General features: G+C 34.7%; 2 protein-coding genes across 2 annotated transcripts in view; one reads left to right on the plus strand and one right to left on the minus strand.

Annotated features, from left to right (window-relative positions):
• The window catches only part of LOC111044616 (hydroxymethylglutaryl-CoA lyase, mitochondrial), a 58,229-nt gene extending 50,029 nt beyond the window's left edge, over nucleotides 1-8,200 (plus strand). Inside the window, 3 exon segments of the mRNA XM_022329805.2 lie at nucleotides 3,352-3,385; nucleotides 3,388-3,539; nucleotides 5,344-8,200. Coding sequence (XP_022185497.2) covers nucleotides 3,352-3,385; nucleotides 3,388-3,539; nucleotides 5,344-5,571 — 414 coding nt within the window. The 3' untranslated portion in view covers nucleotides 5,572-8,200.
• A 1,833-nt stretch (nucleotides 8,201-10,033) lies between these two features.
• LOC120351448 (phosphatidylinositol 5-phosphate 4-kinase type-2 beta-like) overlaps nucleotides 10,034-16,421 on the minus strand; it is a 71,831-nt gene continuing 65,443 nt past the window's right edge. The window contains 1 exon segment of the mRNA XM_039428890.1: nucleotides 10,034-14,935. Within this exon segment, the coding sequence (XP_039284824.1) occupies nucleotides 14,748-14,935 (188 nt within the window). The 3' untranslated portion in view covers nucleotides 10,034-14,747.

Below are 16,421 nucleotides of genomic sequence, written 5' to 3' on the forward strand. Positions count from 1 at the left end.
CTCGCTCACATCTCTCATGCCAACTTCCTCTCTTATCCTGGTGTTTCGAATCCTATCTCTCCTGGTCTTTCCTACTGATTTCCTGTGACACTTCATTTCCACCGTCCTGATTTTATTCTCATGGCATGATTTAATGGGCCAGCTTTCACTCCCGTACAACATGATGGGTTCAATTACTGATCGATAGACGTGATTTTTAATTCTTTTTTCTATCTCTCTTTTCCCAAAAATGCAATCCTTGATTGCATAGTAGGCCGTAGATCCCTTTCTCACCCTATTCATCACTTCCAGATCTATTTTTCCGTCCTCAGAAAACATTGTACCAAGGTATTCGTACTTCCCTACCTGTTCGAGCAGTTCTTCACTCACCATAATTTGAATATTCTCTCTCCCTCCTCTTGAAACCACCATCACCTTACTTTTACTCACATTCATAATCATTCCTCTTCGTTTCAGCTCCTCAGCCCATTCTGTCACTGATTGTTGGAGTTTCTGCTGAGTATCAGCAATCAGCACTATATCGTCCGCATATAGGAGAGCTCTTGCCCCAATCGGTCGCATGTTCCAATACCCTACCATCATATTCTGGGTCCTTCTCTTGCACACCTTATGGATCTCATCCATCACTAATATGAAGAGTAGGGGACTCAGACTGTCACCCTGTTTTACCCCCATCTCCATACCAAATTCATGGGACATTCCTCCACATATTCGCACTTTCGCTCTCATTCCTCCATTGACACTAATGATGGCCTTGATCAGCTTTTCAGGTACTCTCTTTCTTTTTAGGCTTCCCATATCACCTGTCGTGGAACTGAGTCAAAAGCAGCCTTCAGGTCTAAGAAAGCTAAATAGACAGGCTTTCCCCTCTCTAAAAATTTTGAGCATATATTCCTCAGCGATGACACATGCTCCTGGGCCTGTCTACCCGGCCTAAACGCTGCCTGTTCCTCCTCCATCTCTTGCTCTACAACTTTGCGCAAACGTTTCTCCAGAATACCCGTGTATACTTTCATGCTCACTTGAGAGAGGCAAACCGCTCTATAATTTTCACAGTCTGTGGTGGGGCCCTTCTTGTGGATAGGGATGATAATATTCTTGGTCCATTGACTGGGAACTCTTTCTTGATGCCATATCAAGTTGATCAAACTTGTCATCTTCTCTATCAAGAGATCTCCTCCCCATTTTATTAGCTCTGGCACAATCCCATCCTCTCCCGCAGCCCTTCCTGTCCTCAGCCTTTTTATTGATTCTTCCACTTCATTTGTAGTGATCTCATTGGTTATGCCATCTATCAATTCATCCATCATTTGCTGATGCTCCTCTTGGTCAAACCCTGTTTCATTCTCATTTCTTTGGAACTTATTTTCGTAGTACCTTCTCCATCTCTCCATCACTTCCTCCAACTGTGACACCAACCTTCCATTTTCATCCACTATTGATCTAGTCTGCTTTCCAAATTTTCCTCTCAGCTGTTTCACCGTTCTCCAGAAAGCTCGCCCATTTTCACGTCCATGCAAATTTTGTAGATCTCTGCCAAAATTCTCCCAGGATTCGATTTTTGCTAATTTGACAGTTCTCTTGGCAACATTCCGTTTTTCAACGTAGATTCTGTAATCCTCCTGTCTCTTAGAGCCTATAAATTTCTTGTATGCTTTCTTCTTCTCTCTAACTTTCATCTTGACTTCTTCTGACCACCATCTAGTTCTTCTCTTAAACCTTCCTACTACTTTCTGGCCACATACCTCCTCAGCAGCACCCATAATAACTTCTTTCAATTCACTCCAAATAAAATCAACATTATTTTGCATATCTTCAGCATTTTGCAAATTTTCAATCCGATTTGAGAGCTCTACTTTATATTTTTCTCTATTTTCAGCAAGTCTCAACTCTTCATGCTTTATTCTCCTGTATGCTTTCTGTCTGCAAACCTTTCTTTCTCTAAAACCTGTGTCCGCAACCAGAAGTTTGTGGTCAGTGTCCAGTTCTGCTCCCCTTATGACCTTCACATCCCTAAAAGCATATCTAAGCTCTCCTTGATAGAGAATGTAATCAATCATGCTTTCTGCCTCTCTGCCTTCTCCAACGAATGTAATCTTGTGGATTCTCTTATGAATGAACCAAGTGTTCCCTATGAGGAAATTGTGTTGAGATGCATATTCAATCAATCTTTGTCCATTGTTATTCTTAATCACCTCACATCCATACTTTCCCATACACCCATTCCCCACCTGCTCATCCATTCCGATTCTTCCATTGAAATCACCAATCACTACAAGTTTCCTTGATTCTTCAGCTTCAATGGTTTCTCTCTCTAGCTGCATCCAGAATTCATCTTTCTCGGCCACATTTGCATCTTCTGTTGGTCCATATACTTGGATTATGCTAATTTTCTCTTCCAGGTCTAGATCTACTCTTATTATTCTAGGGCTAATGGCTTTCCAACTTCTAACTCTGGTGTTGGTTTCTTCATCTATTACAATAGCCACTCCACCGCAAGCTCTCCTTCCATCAGCTACTCCTGAGTATCTCATTACATATCCCTCCTCAAGAACTCTCTCTCCTACACCCCTTCTTCTCGTTTCGCATATACCCACCACCTTGATCTTATACTTTTTCATCTCCTCTACCATCTCTACCTCTTTCCCAGTCAGTGTCCGAATGTTCCATGTCCCAAATCTGATAAAGTGGCTTGTCCGTTTATTCCGTAAATTCCGGTCCCGTCCGAGGCTAGTTGTGTTTTACTAGACCATGAAAAATCCATCCTCTAAATCTCATGGATTTATATCATACCGAATTTGAAATGTTCTGTCCCAAAAATTCAAACTTCATTCGCTCATATCTCAAAAAGTAATGATCGGAAAAAATGTTTTCCTGAGAAAACTTTTTCATTTTGATAGTTTGATGATATACAAATCGAAAAACTTTGAAAAATATCACAAGTAAAAAGTTTATTTCTAGCCTTTGTACAGCCTTAACCTGTGTGAAGTGCTGAAGGGAATATGACTTCAAGGTGTCGAGAGAATATATTATCATTTTCTGTCTTATCACCAGTCATTTACATTAAGTTATAATAATAATAATAATAATAATAATAATAATAATAATATAATAATACTAATAATAATAATTTTATTTCTCAATAAGCATTCATTACAAACACAACATTACTACTAGAAATAATTATTCTATTGAGAAGACACTCCCGAGAAAAATTCTATTTTGGGAGTTGCCATCAAAGTCCATTTTTATAATTTATTTGATGCAATCAATTAAAAATGAATTAACTTAAACCATGAAATGTAAATATTCTAACAAAAGAGTTATCTATTATCTATTATTGTTTTGCAGGTAGCCAAAGCTTTACTAGAGATGGGTTGTTATGAAATTCTCTGGGAGATACGATAGGAATCGGCACACCTGGGGACTTCAGGACAATGTTGGAGACTGTCCTGAGTGAAATTCCTGTTGACAGGATAGCTGTCCACTGCCATGACACCTACGGACAAGCTTTGGCCAACATCCTTGTTGCTTTGGAGGTAACGACTCATTTCCTAATCTATAGTGACGTCCACGTTATAATGACAGTATTTGATCAACTTTGGTATTGCTATCCTTGTCTATCATTCCACAAAGCCGGTGGTACTATCCTTTTCTAGGTCCAGAACGATGACAATTATGTTTTTGACAGTGTCGAAACATAATTAATTAATGCAGAGAATCGGCATCGCTATTCTTCTATCTTTATCCACTGCCATTATAACGTGGACCACACTATAGATACTATACACACAAGACACAACATACATATAACAAAATTGTAAGAAAATGACAACATACAGAGTGGTCTGAAAAAATGTGCCCATAAGTCAGGGCGTGATTCCTCACATCAAAAAAAGAAAAAAGTTCTAATTAATTTAGGTCCGAAAATGCTACGTTACCAAGTTTTACAGGGTGAAAGATTTCGTCTGAATTCCAGTTCCCCTGCTGAAACAATGCCCTACGGGTATTTGTTGGCTGTTAATTAAGATATAATTATTATTTAACGAAAATCCTAAATAAATGCTGCAAATCACCCGAAGACTTCTGCAAATGCAGACATTGACAACAGGGTTAACAGCTAGATGGAAATTCGATGAGAACTACTATCCAAAAATTCTCGGGTGATTTGCAGCATTTATTTAGGATTTTCGTTAAATAATAATTATATATTAATTAGCATTTGAATGAATGCATTCTCTATTTAATTCCATCTGTTAAGTAAGATGTACAATTTAGCGTAGTTTATGTAAAATGAACTGAAAAATGGAATAAAACCGTTTTCAGACTGTAGCTACAGTAATTTTTAATATATGTTATGAAATATGTGAAACTTGGTCCCGAAAAACAAGTTCCTTTAAGGTTTGAAGCAGATTTACTATGTTAAATGTACAATAAACACAACATATTTTCTTACAGAACTTGTAGAAAATTTAATTTGGAAGAGAAAGATGTAAAATAAGTCTATAATAGACAAACGCAACTTTAAAAAAATATTTAATTACACACAAAACGCATTAAAAATAGACAAAATCTGTTAAGCTCTCATTTCATGCGTTTTGTATGTAATTAAGCATTTTTTGAAGGTTTCGTTTGTCTATTATAGACTTAATTTACATCTTTCTCTACGAAATTAAATTTTCTACAAGTTCTGTAAAAAAATATGTTGTGTTTATTGTACATTTAACATAGTAAATCTGCTTCAAACCTTAAAGGAACTTTTTTTCGGGACCAAGTCTCGCGTATTTCGTCACATATCTTAAAAATTACTGTATCTACAGGTCTGGAAACGGCTTTATTCAATTTTTCAGTTCATTTTACATAAACTACGCTAAATTGTAAATCTTAATTAACAACTTTCATTGTATTATCTAATTCTTATTATTTCTTAACTAAAATGATAAAACATAACCTCACTATCAAAAAATGCACGATACTATGCAACTCAAGTCCAGGCTCGACCAATATGTCGAGTCGACGCTCGACTCAGTCTCACAATCGTGAGGTCACAGAGACTAGAATCGTCTGGCCTGAGTGTTGCCATTTAAAAAAACATGCTGCATCGAGAAGAGACTAGAGTCGCGTAAGTGTGAATTGAGCCTAAGTGGTGAAAACACCTTTAAGTCTGCTAGCGCTAGAACTTATTGGTCTTTAGGCTAGCTAACAATAATTAATTATTTAAATATGTTGCCAAATCCATCTTTACAACCACACAATACAATTAATTGTTTACAGGATTGAATTGAATACATATATTGGCATACGATGATCATCTTTTAATCGTATAATATTGCTTTTTTTCAGCTGGGGGTGTCAGTGATCGATTCGTCAGTAGCTGGCCTGGGAGGCTGTCCGTACGCGAAGGGTGCATCTGGCAACGTTGCCACTGAGGACCTCGTCTACATGCTCCATGGCCTGGGAATCCAGACGGGTGTCAACCTGAGTGCCCTGCTAGAAGTGGGTCAGTTCATCAGCGCCGTCCTACAGAGGCCGACTAGGTCAAAGGTCGCCCTCGCAATGATGCAAAAGTAGTAGGGACCGTCTCAGAGACACTTTTGGACTTGGAGAGTTTGTGATAACTTACTAGAAGGTGCACACATGGGTCCTGTAGCTTTGCCTATTGGCGGAGGGCCATTGTAATACTACCCGTTCAAAAACATTGAACATTTTTGGAATGTATCTTTCCATAAGCAACAGATGCCTTTGTATCTTCTCAAAAGCTACATGTTTCATCCGAAAAGATACACAACGAGCTTTGTCTATTAGCGGAGGGTCACTAGACTATAATACTACCCGTTCAAAAACATCGAACACCTTTGAAAATGTATCTTTCCATAAGCAACAGATGCTCTTTTGTATCTTCTCAAAAGCAACGTGTTGCATCCGAAAAGATACACAACGAGCTTTGCCTATTGGCGGTGGGTCACTAGACTATAATACTACCCGTTCAAAAACATCGAACACCTTTGAAAATGTATCTTTCCATAAGCAACACATGCTCTTTTGTATCTTCTCAAAAGCAATGTGTTGCATCCGAAAAGATACACAATGAGCTTTGTTTATTAGCGGAGGGTCACTCGACTATAATACTACCCGTTCAAAAACATCAAACACCTTTGAAAATGTATCTTTCCATAAGCAACAGATACTCTTTTGTATCTTCTCAAAAGCAACGTGTTTCATCCGAAAAGATACACAACGAGCTTTGTCTATTAGCGGAGGGTCACTAGACTATAATACTACCCGTTCAAAAACATCGAACACCTTTGAAAATGTATCTTTCCATAAGCAACACATGCTCTTTTGTATCTTCTCAAAAGCAATGTGTTGCATCCGAAAAGATACACAATGAGCTTTGTTTATTAGCGGAGGGTCACTCGACTATAATACTACCCGTTCAAAAACATCAAACACCTTTGAAAATGTATCTTTCCATAAGCAACAGATACTCTTTTGTATCTTCTCAAAAGCAACGTGTTGCATCTGAAAAGATACATAACAAGCTTTGTCTATTGGCGGAGGGTCACTAGACTATACTACTACCCGTTCAAAAACATCGAAAATTGTTGAAAATGTATCTTTCCATAAGCAACAGATGCTTTTTTGTATCTTCTCAAAAGCAATGTGTTGCATCTGAAAAGATACACAAGAAGCTTGTTGGAGTTACGTCATTTTAGCATAACACAGCCTATCAGCTGACATCATTCGTTCAACTTTCTCTTGGTGATGCCATACGTTGCAACTCTCTCTCATTCATGAAGAATCTCTGTATGTAGGGAGCTTCCTTCCTTCCCTACAGAGCTTCCTCCTTCTAGGGATCTAGGGTCTCTGAAGCTCAATGTTTTTGCAAAGCCGTGAATATTAAATAAATAAATATTACCCCGCGAACCATACCTTGCCGTTTCATAATTTACACAATTATGCACAGTAATTATATTTAATTGATAACGATAATGTTATATTTTTTATTATCTGCCAACACTATATGCCGTTTCAAAGTCACGGATGCGTACTGTATCAATCAGAATGATACAGTATCACTATGGGCACGTTTTGACAGGGAATGTAGAGCTGTGGCACCTACACACAGATCTCAATACATACTGGAGACAACAGTGATTTGAGAAACTGTGTTTTGTCTACTTTGGCTGGTCTTAATTGAAGCAAAAATCCAGTTGAAATAAAATGAAAACTTCTAGTACAGTACCCATTTTTAAAATAAATTCCATGATAATTCATGGCTTTGAACAGTACTAGCAGGTAACCCGTGCTCCGCAAGGGTCCTATTAAAACTAGACACAAAATTGCCGGCTCAATCACGGTTACCTCCAGTTTATTGAGCTCAGTGTATACGTATGTGCCAGCTCTACATTTCCTGTCAAAACACGCCTTATGATGCTAAATAATACCTAATAATAATAATACTCAACTTGGAGGGTTGAGTGTAAGAGAGGGCCGACTGCGCCCTAACTCTGCCCTCCTAGCTAAAAAATAAAGGCAGCGATTCTATTCTAATAATAATGTCGAGTGACCTGGCTGGCTCAGGTCTGGTGTCAGAGTTTTCAGGTCGCAACTGATCAATTTCAGGGCCTCTGACATGACCTAACGACTGTTTATTAGGCAGCCGGGTCCGACGTCTTAACGTGACCATCCGAAACACGATGCTAAAGTAGTAGGGATTCTTAAAGACACTTTTGTGTGTAGCTAGCCTAACGATTCATTCTGAATTGCGCTGATACACATAAGATTTTTTCACTTTAATATTGACATGCATTTAAAATAATTTTACATTTTAAAAATTTTAAAATTTGTACTATATATGATATCTGTATGTGTGCTTCTAGCATTTTATTGCAAACTCTGTACGAACTTGACAGATGCTGGTCGTCTGTTACTGGATGCTGTGCATCCTTAAACTTATTTGTTATTCTTCTCACTCACTAGACTGATTATATTTTATTTATGTATTTTTCTATTTCAAGTTGACCATTTATTTTTTATTTATAGTTAGCTCGATCGATATTATAGGATACATTTTATTATTTAATCATAGAAAATCTATTTATTGGAACCTAGTTCGAAAACAAGCTAGTTTCACTAGTTGAAATAATTCTTATGTAAATAGTACACTATTAATAAAATTACGACCTTCAATTTTCAATGATGATGTATCATTTGCAAACCCTTGTAACATCTTTAGAATTTAGTTTCGTAGAAATTGAACTACATCTAGTGTATAAAGTTAGTTGAACGAGCGTTTGCGAGTTCTCACTGTTGACTTACTGAAGGCTAAAGTGGCTGTACGTCTGTTTATAAGTTCTACAATAACTTTAGAAAGAATTGATCAATCAGCTTCAAATTTTGAACAAGTATTCTTCGAACCTTTATACAGGTCAAGTTTGTTGGACAACAAAATCGACTCACTCCTTAATCTTTTTTCAGGATATAACAGATAACATTGAAAAAATAATTTGTTTTGATTTATGATTCAGTCAGCTGAAGAATTCTTACATGTAATTACAACAGTTTTTCAATTCATTCATTAATTCATAACATCAGCTGAGGCTATTTGGAAGCTATTACACAGATAGACAAGCGCGGAAACATTATTTTTGGTGGTTGAATTTACAACTTCTACATCAACAAACTGATGAGAGCTGAGATATCAATGTGCGGTTTTCGCCATTCACTTTCTCTTGGAACTCTGTATCGAAATCATGGACCATGGATCCATGAATCAAAAATGGCAAACCATTTTTGCAAAAATCCATGATGTTATTCATGGATTTCATGGAAAATGCAAATAACCCAGATTTGATTGATATTCGGACTATGGATAGAGGTTGACCTAACAAGTGTTGTGCTATAATATGAGACTTTTCGCTACAATACAGGGTGAGTTATTCACTCAAACATAGAATCTTACCTCCACTCTCAGATCAGAGAAATCACTCATCATCAATAATGCTAATAACTCAAGAATAGGAGGGAATTTCGTTTTTGGTCGGGTGATCGCTAAAGGCCAACTAACTTTTGCCTTCAGTTGGTCTGAAGCTTCAAAATACTTTTCAGTGATTCGGAAACCACCTCAAACTGTAGGTCTCATCAACATGCACAAGCCTAGGGCTAATGTGGACATCACCCTCAGTGAAAAAATTGTAGGATAAGGTCGACTGAAAGACACAATTCGGCTAGATATTCAATTTAATAGTTATATGCTATTTTCACAGTGAATTTACTGGTGAAATAAAATTGAGAATTTTGGAGAGAAAACATGTAGGTTGAAGATTACGTGTCATAGGATATATTCATTCACATCTGTGAATATGTGATATTGAAATGCTGGAATTGTAACCATTACAGTTTAAAACTTTCGAGTCAGTAACAAACAGTTTAGGAGAAATGAGAGTACCTCTATTATTTTATCGAGTCAATGGAGAAGTACATAGATTTCAAGGTCGTAAATTTATGGATACAGACACACATATTATAAATTTATAGAAAAACTATTTTACACATTCATTCCTAGCATATGGCACACTTAATAACAACAATAATATTATAATTGATTTAATTGATCGTGGAAAGAAGAATATAATATTAGATGTCATTATTATTCATATTCAGAGTCAAATTATCATAATACACAGGATTCATTTTAGTTTAATTTTACAGACACTATGGATATTTTTCATTACTTTAGTTCTAATTATTTTTCGTGAAAGATTTGAGGATAAAATTTATGATGTAATGTATTGATTCCACTATACATACAATAATAGTTATTCTTTAACTGTAAACTCAATTATTAGTTATACTAGTTATTCTGTATCTTGTAAACTCAATTATCATCATCAAACAGAATTTTATGATAAGTTTATAATCAAATTATACAAATTCAGTGAAAAAATTTGAGATTAAGAATGTTTTTAATTGTATTGAATTGCGAATGATTAATTACAGAATGACGGAAAATTTTTGTTAAAAACAGTACAAGAGATTTTATTGAATGTTATGATTTTAAAACCACATATTTATACAAACTTGAAATTTGGAATATTGAAGAAAAATGGTTGAGATATTTACGGTTTTATAAAAATGGTTAAGAATAGCATTTCAGATACTTGTAAAATTGTCTTAACAATAGCAACACAACATAAAATACAACAATTAACGCAGAAAAGTCAATCAAAATAGCAAATAGGTACATAAAACTAAACAATACATAATTATATAGTTGACCTGGAATACAATAATTATTGCATTAGAAGTAAGATATAATGTTTGATATTATCTTACTCAGCAGATAAATCATAATTTACGCCTACACACATAATTATCTCTAGATATATACAATTAGATTGTTAAGCTCGTGGAATAAAATATAAGCCAAAGCTTGAGAGGGTGTGAAGTGTTCAGAGGATCCATTCACGATAGACTTCGGCAGAGAATTCCCGATAAATGTTCAACGGAATTTGAAAATTGTTTGTCTTACTAAATAGATGGGTGGATTTCAAGAGAAGCAAGTGGATTTCGAAAAATAAATTTACATTGCCCAACGCAAAAGTTTGTTTCAAAAAACATTTCTCACACAAAGAACCTCCTCTGGTTGAATGGAAAATTCAACAGCAATCAGCCAATCATTTACCCTACGTAGAAGGAGATATATTGAATCTCAGAAAGCTGGACATTCGTAAAAATTATAAAATTCAGTAAGATTGGCACGCATTAATATGCGTCTGAATAATACGAAAAACTAATTATTATTAAACGAAAATCCAAATTAAATGCTGTAATTCACCCCGAAGACTTCTGCTACTGCAAATAGTGAATTACAGCATTTAATTTGGATTTTCATTTAATAATAATAATTAATTTATTAGCATTTGAATAATTGCAATATCTCAGTGATTTCCATCTGCAATACGAAAAACGACTTACAATATTAATCATCTTAGTTCTCAACCATAAATTCGATAAGTTCCAAGTTTTCTCCAGTCAGTTTACTTTTCTATTAGAATTCGAGTCTCTAGTAAGTTCAAGTGGGAGTAGTGCGTTTTTTCAACTGTTTGTAATTTAATAAATTCGGAATTGTGTGATTAATTATTTTTTATATTTTAAATTGTCACAACCTCTCATTTTAGTATTGAAACACTTGGAAAGAAAGTGTGGCGACACTTTGGTCCTTTACTAATAAGACAGTTAACAAGTTTTACTTTTAAACTAATTTCGTATTAGAAATTAGTTGAGTATAATGAACAGAACCATCAATTTTAAGAATACTCCAAGATTACCAGTAAAAATAAGTCAATATCAAACAATTTAAGAATTCAAAATACTGTAATTCGAATATCTATCTGGACAATATTAACAATCGTCATGACTTGTGCATGGATATTAAACTATAACTTGTATGTAATAAGACAGTGAACTTCCCACCGATATCAATATTTAACAACCGATCAATTTTTACAATATTTCTTACTGTTCTGGAAAAAAATCACGAATGAATAGATTCAAAAGAGATTTGCCAATAATATATTTTCAATGAAACTCCAACTACTGCATATGAAAATAGTTGAGACTAGGATCGTTTGAATGTTTGCATTTCCAGTGAACAAATTCCTCTTCCAAAATTACAAGATCAATCACCATATTTTCGTTAAACAACATCTATACAAACAACATTTCCATATTTACACGAAACTAATTTGAGAAGTAAGTAATACAATCAACATTTTACATGAAAAAATACATAATTACAATTTTTTTACATTTTTTTATTATTATAACAGAAAAGTGATGTAGGCAGCAATAATAAATAGCAAGCATTTAATAAAATGAACAAATTGAGTCGGAATAGAATTAATTCTAATTCTGTAATACTTGTTTATAAATAATACAAAAGTAATAAGTTCAATGCTGTTAACAGCTAACATCAAATTGTTGGCTGCAGATAATTTTGATTTCTTTCATACTTGAAGATTATTACAGAAACGTTTAGCTACGTTTTTATAATAAGTACAAGTACAATAAAATATCAATCAAGTACAGAAGTGAATCTTCGGAAAGAGATAATTTAAAAAACTGAGCCTTGCATTTGAATTATTGAGTAGCTCATAAGCTATGAGTTCCGATTCTAAATATCAGATTCTCGACAGTAAATCATCAATTATTCGAAAATTCTCAAGTCAAAAGGATAGTAAGTCACAGTTTAACAATGTATGGACGTAATAGAGTTTCTTGAAAACTATATGTAATAATTAAATGATATATTATCCCCTGTCTGTTTGCCAGATGTTCTGGGATGTACATATTAAATTGAAAAAATAAATAAATAAGATGAATAATTGGGTTGTACCTATTGATTACTGATGGAATATTTAGGTAGTAAATTGCTTTGAAACAGAAGAAATTGCCTCAAACAACGTTGAAGGCTTGAAAAAATGGAAAACATCAATCCGGAAAATAACAAAACAACAAGCACTAACAAGTAATAGAGCACAAATTCCAAGTTCCATAATCTATTATTGTTGAGGATTGGACACATCTTTATAAATTCGACAAAATTATAACTTCAAAGTAAAATCAGCGATCTCTAGTGATAGTTTGTAATATTGTAGCTCTTAGATTTTTATGAGGTATTATTCAAAATTGATCAACTTTTTCAAGTAATTTGTACAGCACCAGAAATAGATTAATGGACCAATCTTCAACATCCAAACACTCATAAATCTACTTAAGGCCGGGTCAGACGCTCAAATTTATTGTTTCTATTAAATCTATAAAACTTATCATGTTGAATGAAGATAGATAAGGGATTGTGATTTTGATAACAGATTTATGAAGATTCAAAATCTAAATTTATAATAATTATCTCCATGTATCTCAGTTTTTACAAAATTAAGGTGTTTCAGAATCCAAATCCGAAATCACAAATTTCTCATCACTCTCTCTCTTTTTATACGCGATTTTGTGATACAGGTTGGAAAGAGATGGCAAGTTTGAGCGCCTAGACCGTCCTTCACACAATGAATAAAATATAATAGGAATAGTAGAAAACAAATACTGTTTTGTATAAACATGAATGATCTCAATAGCCTTAGTGCTTCAAACACATTGTTCTTTGCTTCAATTTCAATCGGAAAAAGAATAGAAACAGCATAAAATAAACAATAAACACCTTCGAATGAGAAACATGGATGAACTTGTTAGCCTCAGTGCTTTCATACAAATTGTTCTTTGCTTTCATCAATTTGAGATTGAGGGTTTTCAGATTAAATACTGAACGTGATAATAGATATTGCACAAATAAATTCGGGGACATCGTTGCAGAGATATCAATGAAATTGATTCAATTAGCTATCGATTTCAATAGTAATGACCGTCGATTATGTTGATTATCAATAGCTACATAATCAATTATCTGATTATCTTCGATTATATCAATAATAAAAAGATGTTCAATCATCAATAATAATGAGATAGGCTGAACAATAATATTATTTACGGATAGCAAAATAATTGATTATGTTTGATTTTAGTGATAATACTAAGAAAATCAGTTATCAGCTATGTTTGATTAGCACCCGGCCACACAGAGAGCGATCTGCGATCCTAAAGGCATCTATATCTAAAGGTGCGTACTGATTTATGCGCCACAAACACACGCATTTTACTTTTCATCAGCAGTTACTATTCTTATTACATAATTATGTATTTGAACAGATTGAGATAATAAGAATATATAAAAAATATGATATTGGATCAAAATATGAAAGACTCAAATTTCAAACAAAATGGGAAGCGAAATGCACGTGTTCGTGGCGCTCAAGTCTGTAGGCACCTTAAGATATCAAATAGATACCTTTAGTATCACAGATGGTTCTCTGTGTGGCTGGGTCCTATAGATAATAATCAGATAATCAATTACTTTTGATTCCCGATAACCAGAGATAATTTATTATGTTGAATTATCAATAACCAATGTACAATATTATCGATAAACAGATAATCTATTGTCCAATATCGTTAACAGATAATCGATGATGTTCAATTATTATCGATAACTAGATAATCGATAATGTACAATACTATTGCTGTGGCTTGGTGCAAAAATATCAATGTCAATTTTTTTTTCAAAAATGAGTTTAATAAACTAATACATCACTAATATTTCAGTTCCAGAAGTGCCAATGTTCTATCTCAATGCAATAAAAAGTTATAACATTTATACTACCAATGTCATGATTTAGCTATTGAGTAGTTATGTTCATGAGTAGTTATTTAGTTAAAACTACCAATGAAGACATATGTTTTTAGATTATCATTCATACTCCGTGCCAGAACTACCATTGTCGACTTCTGCACTTCTAGCACTCGCATTTCCGTATTGAAATTCCGTAGTTCGAAAATACAAGGTGAACTTTCGAGCTGATTTGTGAGAAAGTTGAAATTTTGACATAGGTAGTTCTTGCACCAAGCCACCATCAATTGGATGTCAACAACCAGATAACCGATTGTTCAATTTATCAATAACCAGATAATCGATTGTTCAATTATTATCGATAAACAGATAATCGATGATGTTCAATTATCGATAACCAGATAATCGATAATGTACAATACTATTGATGTCAATAACAAGAGATAATCGACGTTGTGATAATGTGCGCTGCGCTTCCGGCATGTAGGATCGGACATGAGGCCTATTCAATGGCCTTGCTAACAAACTCTATGAACCGTTTGCCGTACTGCTCGGGGTCGCAGGTGGAGATGCCGTCCACGTTGGAGCCGTACTTGACCGTTTTGGCAGCCTTGGCCGCCTGCTTCTTCACGCCGTAGTGAGTCAGCACGTCGATCAGTGCCAGGAAGTAGATCTCCTTTACTGGCGCATCTGCACACAGAAACCCAATTAGAATAGAATACATTTATTAGCCCAAAAACAGGATGTCACAATTTTGACATATAGACCAGTCAATATAACAATTAAAAAACAACACTCAGTCAATAAAACACAATACAAAGTCACAGCATTTACAATGAAAACATGTACGATTGATTTGAAACCACTGTCAATTTGATTTACTGTGTTGAATCGAATATGATTCATCGAAATGTTAGAACGAATATGATTGAATATTGATTAGCACTCAGTCAATACAAATACTGGCAATAGAACACAATAAAATGGACCCGTTCTGTGTACATAGAATGTGGTGAATTGTCCGATTCACAATTTACCAGGTAAAAAGTTCCGCGTCCCATGGGAAGAATTTCGACAGATTCTGTACCAGAAACCAGTTCCAAGTTCCTGCCCCACAGTCGAAGCGTGGTAAATTATACCAACGAGGTACAGTTCCAACTATCCGAGCTCTCATTGGTCGATTGAATTTTGTAGTCTGCTTGCTTCTCTGCGGCTGCGCATGCGCTGATAGCTTGTCTACTATAGCAAACCCATAGAATACATAGCCAACAAAATTATGTTTGATAACAATTCGTTAAATGAATTTTTATCTACAGAAAATTTGAGAGTAATGGAATGAAAGAAATGCACACTTTTCTAAACGGTAGGTTTGTAAAGCAGCCTTTCTTCATTCACGCAGCTAGTGAATGACACATTTTAGTGTAAATCAACTTTATCAAGTGCGCGCCAAAAGCTTGAATCAACGATTTTGAAATGGCGTTCCAAGGGAACATTTTACACTAGTCACGTGATGGAACAATTTACGATTGGAACTGGAACAATTTACTGTACATAGAACGTACACAATGTCACAACATTAACAATAGAAACATGTACGTATATTAATCCTATTCATATAAAAAATAATATTAATAAATTCGAGATATTGAAATCTTCAACATTCATTTTCATGCCTATAAACTCTTAACTGAGTAGAAGAGTTTATTAACCGTGTTTAAAGGTGCGAACAGATTTACTCTATGGCTCTCAAACATGGGAATTAACAAACGAGACACTCAAAGAATAAATGCTGTGGAAATGAATTTCTTGCAACGAAAATGTTGTGTTTCAAGGATGGATCGAGTGAGGAATACGGAGATAAGGAACAGAATAGGGAAACTGGACACAACAGTGGAGCAGATTGAAAAGAAGCGCCTTGTATGGTTAAGACATGCACAGAGGATGAGAGATGAGAGGTGACCCAAAGATACTGAATTGGGATCCACCTGGAAAAAGAAGGAGAGGTAGACCGCCCGAACTGTGGAACAAACAGGTGTATACTTGAATAAAAACAATATAAAAACTTCTAGTACCCTTTTATTAAAAACTTGAACATATTTTAACGACTAGTTTCGACCATAGGTCATTTTAAAGTTACGAATGTTTAATTTCAACATGAAAATGACTTCTATGGTCG

The sequence above is a fragment of the Nilaparvata lugens genome, chromosome 1 (assembly GCF_014356525.2).
Source record: "Nilaparvata lugens isolate BPH chromosome 1, ASM1435652v1, whole genome shotgun sequence".
In the NCBI taxonomy this organism is placed as follows: Eukaryota; Metazoa; Arthropoda; class Insecta; order Hemiptera; family Delphacidae; genus Nilaparvata; species Nilaparvata lugens.